Below are 7,782 nucleotides of genomic sequence, written 5' to 3' on the forward strand. Positions count from 1 at the left end.
ATGGGTTGATCGGGATATCAGAATTAGCCAGTAAGGGCTAGAGCTAAAGGGCCAAGCAGTGTTTAAATGAATACAATTTGTGTGTTGTTATTTCGGGGCATAAGCTAGCCAGGCGGCTGGGGTGCTGGGAACGCAGCCCCGCAGCTCCTATTACTACACCCCACAACATAGGGATTTCTAACCATGCAGTTAGTATTGTACATATTTGACAAATTTATTATGCATAGTTATTTTGGGTTCTTCTATTTTTTTTTTACATTTAGGTATAAAAGAGACTTGGAAGGAAATATGCCAAGCAGGTCTGTGATTATCTTTGAGATGGATTATAAGTAACTGGGTTTTGGGGCTGGAGGAAGTGGCTCAGCTCTTAAGATCACTGACTGCTCTTCCGGAGGGCCCAGGTTCAATTCCCAGCACTCACATGATAGCTCACATCAATCTGTAAATTCAGGATCCAACACCCTTGCAATGACATACATGCAGGAAAACCACTAATGTGTACAAAATAAAATTATTAAAAAAGAACTCTAAAAAAAATAAGTAACTGGGTTTTTTGAGATGAATATTACTTCTTGTGACCCTGGCTGCCCTGGAGCTCACCAGGTAGGAAAACCTGGCCTGGAACTCAAAACTGTTGTTTTGACTCTGCCTCCTAAGTTCTGACATTGCATCCATGAGCCTCCAGGCCTACTATAATTTGTCTCATTTTAAGTTTTTGTTTTTCCTCCTAGAAAGAACTTTCCTTGCCTGTCTTCAAAATAGCTTTTAAGTCAGGCATAGTGGTATACTCCTATAGTTTTGGCACTTGGGAGATAGAGGCAGGAAGAACAGAGTTCATGGCCAGGCTTAACAACATATTGCCTTCTAGGCCAGTCTAAATTACAATGAGACCCTGTCTTTTTTGTTTTTGTTTTGTTAAGACAGAATTTCTCTGTATAACAGCTCTGACTGCCCTAGAACTCAATTTGTGGACCAGGCTGGCCTTGAATTCCTAAAGATCCGCCTGCCTCTATCTCTCGAGTGCTGAGATTAAAGGCGAGCGCCACCACTGCCAGCTGAGACCCTGTCTTCTTCAACATGAGGCTAAGTGTAGACATTTCTTAAATGGATTTTGTTCTGTGGTATAGCTAACACCTGTGTAAATTGTGTCTGTATGTATCTGAACCCAGTTGAGTGCAGAGTTTGATAATAATTATATTTACAGAAAGCAGTTTTTACAATTAAAGTTCACATTTTAACAAGGAAAAAAAGATTTAAGAGAAAGTGTGAAATTCATTAGAATGTATAGAAAAGAGATAACTTACTGTTACATGCAGCCCTCTGGGAGTGTTCTAGCTTGCTGATGAAGATCAGGTAGATCACGTGAACCCGTTGGGCGTGTGAGCAGGTATAACTTCGGTTCTCGTATGTTAATCAAATCACGCTTTTCTATTGTAGGGTTGTTTTGCTGCTGCTGCTGAAGTATTAAAGCATTTGAGGGAGCGATTTCCACCCAACAGTCAGCATGCCCAGGTAATCTGCCTTTTGTGCCAATGGGTTTACTTCTGAAAAGAATGCTTTTACATTCAGTGGTGGCACACGCCTTCAATTCCAGCACTCAGGAGACAGAGGCAGGTGGATCTCTATGAGTTGGAGAACAGCCTGGTCTAAAACAGTTCTGGGGACAGGCTCCAAAGCTACAACCCTGTCTTGAAAACAACAACAACAACAACAACAAACCCAAACAAACAAAAGCATGCGGGGGGGGGTGTGTGTGGCATTTTAGAGTCTTCCCTCAGAAAAATATTAAGCTACAAAGGAAATTGTTGGTCTAGATATGTGCTTTAATGGTAGAGCACCTGCCAGGCATCCACAAGGTCCTAGTTCTGTTCTTAGCACTGCAGAAAAGTAGGTAGAAAGCATGCGTACAGGTGATGTTACTCATCTGTACTAAGCTTACGTAGCTCATTGGGCTGGAAAGGTTCCTCAGTGGCTACTGTACTGTTCTTGCATAGGACCTGAGTTTAGCTGCCAACTCCCATGTCAGGCAGCTCACAATCACTTATAACTACAGCTCTAGGGGATCTGATAGCCTCTTCAATACTCTGCAGGCACTAGTACCCGCATGTTAATATCCACACACAGACACATAAATAAATTAAAAAAGAAAAGAAAACAAGTGGGGAGTGGATGTTGTCGTTTACTCTTTATTCTTTGGGGGACCCGCCACCCAACTCCCAAGTAAATCACACTCGGAGGCTTATTCTTCCTTATAAATGCCCATCCTTAGCTTTTCTTAACTTCAATTATCCCTTCTACCTTTTTTCTCTGGGATTTTGCCTTTTTCTTTTTCTGTATACTCTTCTTTACTTCTCTGTGTCTTGTTGGGTGGCTGCTCCCTAAAGTCTTCTTTTGCTCCTCCATCCTCTTTTCTCTCTTCTACTTCTATTTATTCTCTGTGCCTGCCAACTGCCCCCTCCCGTTCCTTCTGCCTTGCTGTTGACTGTTGAGCTCTTTATTAGCCCTATCAGGTGTTTTAGACAGGCGAAGTAAACGCAGCTCACGGAGCTAAACAACTGTAACATAAAGAATGCAGCATATCTTTGCATCACTAAACAAGTGTTCCACAGCACAAACAAATGAAACCGTCCTCAAATAATATTCCACAACAGGATGTCTTTTCTCACACTAATGGGAGGCAGAGACAGGCAGATCTCTGATAATGAAGCCAGCCTGGTCCATGTAATGAGTTCCGTGTCATCCAGGGATACATAGTGAGCCCTGCCTCAAAAAACAAAGCAAACCAAGCTCAGGCCAGGGATGTGACTCAGTTGATAGTGTGCTTGCCTAGCTCACAAAAAGCTTGAGTTCTATCCCTGGCACCACATAAATTGAATGGGATGGTAGATGCCTATAAGTCCAATATTCAGGAACTGGAGGCAGGATGGTCGATCAGAAGTTTAAAATCATGGGCTGGAGACGTAAGCTCAGTGAGGATGCTTGGCATCCTCATTGCCCTGGTTCAATCACCAGTACCAAACAGACACACACAGAGACTCAAATGTTCACAACCAGGTTCTAGCAAGATATCTCAGTGGTTATAAGAACACTTACTTGTGTTGTAAAAGACCTGGGTTTAGTTCCCGTCATCTATATGGCAGCTCACAACTTCTGAGACTATAGCTCCGAGGATTCAGCACCCTCTTCGGCCTCCAAGGGTGCTAGCTATGCAAGTGGGGCACTTACATATGTAAAGGCAAAACTCTCATACACAAACTAAAAATAAATATTTTAAAAGTTCAAAGTCATCCAGGACTGTATGTACATTTTGAGGCTAGCCTGCAACACATGAGACTCTGTCTCAAAATTAGAAACCAAACAACCCTATTCTGTATATTGTTTAAGGGTATTGTAAAAGTATAGGAAACATGGGTGGGAATGGCAGACAACAGATCAAGTGCCTAGTATGGAAAACAGGAGGGAAATAGAATTTGCTGGGAACTTCAGTAGAATTTAAGACCATTAAGACCATTGTACCTTTACAAAGCACAATGAGCTGATAAAATGGACATGTGTTTTGTGTGCTTGTTCTTCACAGCAACATCTGCATGGTTCAGGCTGGCCTTGGACTCTTGATCCCCTGCCTGCTTCCACAAGTGCTGGAATTGCAAGTGTTTCCAACCACTGAATGTGGGCTTCTCTTTGCTTTTTTTTTACTTGCTTGTAACATTAGATAGATAGATAGATAGATAGATAACCTCAAATGAAAATGCATGTATGTGAATTGTTAGGATGTTTGCTAAACAAACCAATATACTTTGATATTGCCATTGAACAATAATGTGAATATTTTTCTTTTTGTCTTTAATTCTTTTTTCTTATTAGTTATGGATGCTGTGTGATCAAAAAATACAGTTTGACAGGGCAATGAATGATGGCAAATTCCATTTGGCTGATTCACTCGTTACAGGAATCACAGCGCTTAATGGCATAGAAGGTGTATACAGGTGAGAAAACTGTCACCACAAAACCTGGAGCGGATTCCAGGTCTTCTGCAAGAGAAACAAGTGCTTTTCAATGCCGAGCCTCTCCAGAATGTTTTTATTTTTTTATTTTTTTAAGAAAAGGCACCATTAGTTTTTTTTTATTTTATTTTTATTTTTTGTTTATTTATTTATTATGTATACAATATTCTGTGTGTATGCCTGCAGGCCAGAAGAGGGCACCAGAGCCCATTACAGATGGTTGTGAGCCACCATGTGGTTGCTGGGAATTGAACTCAGGACCTTTGGAAGAGCAGGCAATGCTCTTAACCTCTGAGCCATCTCTCCAGCCCCCTCCAGAATGCTTTTAATAGCTTTATATTCACTGTGCTTTTGTGTGCGCATTAATTTGCTTTCAGCTTTAACTGAAAAAGTCAAGGCTTTTTTTCTGTTTCATTTAGGAAATAAGAAAATAGATAATCAGTAGTTAGGTCTATTAGCACATGCCTTGAATCCCAGTGCTAAGGAGGCAGAGGCAGATGGATCCCTGTGAGTTCTAGGACATTCAGGTTTATATAATGAGTTTCAGGATAGTCAGAGTGCACACATGAAGATCATAGAACAAATTTTAGGAGTTAGTTCTTTTCTTCCACTATGTGGGTCCCAGGGATTGAACTCAGGTCACCGGGCTTGAAGAGAAGTGCCTTTGCCTCTTCAACTTTCTTGCTGGTCCAGTTAGACTTCTCTTCTGTGCATATGCATATCCATGCATCAGCTGGTTTTCTGAGGCAGGGTCTCTTGCTGGCCTCGGATTTGCTGAGTAGCTGAGGATGTCTTTGAGTTCATCCTCTTGTCTCTGATCTGTTAAGATCACAGTCGGTAGCAGCTACTGTTGCTCCTTTTCAGTTTCTACCTCCTCCTCTTCTTCCTTTTAACAAAAATTAAATCAGGCAATTTTCCCTTTTAGAGGTTAGCAGTCTTGCTGAGGAAATAGAGCCTTGATCCCAAAATGGTTATACTTGAAGCGCTTGCAGACATCTGCATAACCACCCCTGTTCGTTTGGTTGTTTCAGAAAAGCTGTTGTAATGCAGGCTCAGAACCAGATGACAGAGGCACACAAACTTCTACAGAAGCTGCTGACATACTGTCAGAAACTAAAGAACACAGAGATGGTGATCAGGTAAGTAGTCTCTCAGGTGTCTTACTGGTGGGGTGTGTGGCGGTGGATCTTCTCATCACACTTTCCTTTCTGTGGTCAGCGTCCTCCTGTCAGTGGCAGAGCTGTATTGGCGATCTTCCTCTCCGACCATTGCCATGCCTGTGCTCCTGGAGGCTCTAGCCCTCTCCAAAGAATACCGGTTGCAGTACTTGGCCTCTGAAACTGTGCTCAACTTGGCTTATGCCCAGGTAAGCCAGTTTGGTTTTTCCTGTGGGGGACTGTGGAATAAGGGTGTATTACATTTATGTGTATTTGTATATGTTTATGTATATGGGGTGTGTGTGTATGTACATGTGAGTGCCAAAGTCAGCCTTAAATGTCATTTATTAAGAGCTGGCCACCTGTGGGGGGACGACGACAATGTTTAGCTTTATATCAATAGTGCAACATTATATGTACTTTTTTGAGGCAGGGGTTGAGACAGTGTTTCTCTGCATAGCTCTGGCTGTCCTCAAACTCACTCTGTAGACCAGGCTGGCCTGGAACTCACAGAGATCCGCCTGCCTCTGCCTTCCAAGTGTTAGGATTAAAGGCATGTGCCGTTGCCGCCCAATTTATATGTATGTTATTTTTTAAGATCCGGTCTCTGTAACCCAGGCAAACCCCAAACATATGGCACTCCTGCCTTGGTCTCGCTAGTCTGGGGACTAGGTATCCATCACCAAGTCCTTCTCTGTGATGTTTAGACTATTCTGAATGTACAGTGCCTTCCCTCCTCTCTGGTGCTGGGGATCAGATTAGGACGTGAGAGTCATCACAGGCTTCTCCCAGCATGTCTGTCATTACTAAGTCTTTTTGTGAAGATAAAACTTTAAACCCGAGCTAGGTGGTGCCTGCCTGTAATCTCATCACTTAGAGGCAGGTTGGAGAACTACTGCGTTTATGACGCCTGCCCAGGCTACACAGGGAGTTGCAGTTCAGCCTCTTCTACAATAGTAAGGTCTTATCATAAACAAAAGAAACCCAAATAAAGCAGTACAAAGAAGGACTAGGACAAAGCTTTCTGTAATCTGAATGACCGCTGCTGGATTTCTTGTAGAAATCATAATGTTGTGTGCCTGTACTCTCTAGTAGTGTGCTGCTTAGGATGAGGTAGCCTGTGTCGTGGAGAAGATAAGCCAGATAACCATTCAGGAGAAAACACCCAGAACCTAGGCCTTCTTGGTAGTGGACACAGCACATTTCTCTTTCAGCTCATTCTTGGAATCCCAGAACAAGCTTTAACCCTTCTCCACATGGCCATCGAGCCCATCCTGGCCGATGGGGCTATCCTGGATAAAGGCCGTGCCATGTTCTTAGTGTCCAAGTGCCAAGTGGCTTCAGCAGCTTCCTATGATCCAGTGAAGAGAGCAGAAGGTAGGAGCTGTATGAAGGTTGTTGGGTTGGCCAGCAGTTGCACCTGTCTGCTGCCATTTCACCAGCCCTGGCATTCTAATTATTGTAAAGTTTATTTTATGTGTACATGTATTTATATGTATGTACCACATGTATTCCTGGTGCCATGAATCCCCTGGAACTGGAGTTACAAACAGGTGTGAGCTGCCATGTGGGTTCTGGGGATTGAACCTGGGTCCTTTGAACCGTCTCTCCAGTCCAACATGCTAATTTTTAATGTTAAAAGAAATCAAGCAAAACTTTCCATAGTATGGTGTTTTTCCATATTTTAATGAGTGGAATGTATAAGAATACCTACTATATGGTGACTCTAAATAGCAAATTTTGAAAATTGAAGTTGTTAAATGTTGATTTCCCTCCCATTCTCTCCCCCACCCCCACCCCACCCCAATTATCAGCTCTGGAGGCTGCAATCGAGAACCTCAATGAAGCCAAGAACTACTTTGCAAAGGTCGACTGTAGAGAGCGAATCAGGGATGTTGCTTACTTCCAGGCCAGACTGTACCATGCCCTGGGCAAGACCCAGGAGAGGAACCGGTGTGCCATGATTTTCCGGCAGCTGCATCAGGAGTTGCCCTCCCATGGGGTGCCCTTGATTAACCATCTCTAGAAATGACTCCCTGCTGGCTGTTGTGTGGCTATCGTCACACTCTGGGCTTTTTCATGTCCCTCCCTGTCCTTAAGTGGTCCTTAAGTGGTGATCGTCACATGTTATCTTGCCAATAAACTGTTTTGGTCCGTTTGTCTGAAGTGTTTTTCTGGGTTGAATTGCCAGTATCTTTGTAAGAACTGTGTGTATCCTCTCAAGAAATCTGCTTATACGGGGCTTGGTGGCACAAGCTTTGATCCCAGCACTCGGGAGGTAGAGGCAGGCTGATCTACGTGGTCTGCATAGGGAGGTCAAGGCTAGCCAGTGCTACAGAGAGAAAGATGGCAAGTGTGAGGACCTAAGCTTGGAGTCCAGACACACATAAAAGTGGGGGAGGCATGGCTGCTGTCTGCTATCCCAGCACTCTGGAGACAGGATTACCCAAGCAGGCTGGCTAGTGAGAATAGCAGAGTCGGGGAGAGAACCTGAGGCTCAGGCAAATGGAGACTGATAGAGAGGAAACCTAGCCTCAGTCCCTCCCCTCCCCTCAGATATGTACACAGGCACACGAGCCCTCGTGTGGCCACAAGGTTGCTTTAAAAAGAATGTTTAGGGC

General features: G+C 43.5%; 1 protein-coding gene across 3 annotated transcripts in view; it reads left to right on the top strand.

The window, feature by feature from the left end:
* The window catches only part of Anapc5 (anaphase promoting complex subunit 5), a 38,339-nt gene extending 31,019 nt beyond the window's left edge, over positions 1 to 7,320 (top strand). For all 3 annotated transcript variants that reach the window (XM_005344437.2, XM_005344438.2, XM_026784284.1), the window contains 6 exons: positions 1,438 to 1,512; positions 3,865 to 3,986; positions 5,036 to 5,143; positions 5,223 to 5,370; positions 6,376 to 6,538; positions 6,976 to 7,320. In XM_005344437.2, coding sequence (XP_005344494.1) covers positions 1,438 to 1,512; positions 3,865 to 3,986; positions 5,036 to 5,143; positions 5,223 to 5,370; positions 6,376 to 6,538; positions 6,976 to 7,187 — 828 coding nt within the window. In that variant the 3' untranslated portion in view covers positions 7,188 to 7,320. The remainder of the gene's footprint in view (positions 1 to 1,437; positions 1,513 to 3,864; positions 3,987 to 5,035; positions 5,144 to 5,222; positions 5,371 to 6,375; positions 6,539 to 6,975) is intronic.
* Positions 7,321 to 7,782: the final 462 nt, after the last annotated feature.

Source organism: Microtus ochrogaster, chromosome 2 (assembly GCF_000317375.1).
Source record: "Microtus ochrogaster isolate Prairie Vole_2 chromosome 2, MicOch1.0, whole genome shotgun sequence".
NCBI lineage: Eukaryota > Metazoa > Chordata > Mammalia > Rodentia > Cricetidae > Microtus > Microtus ochrogaster.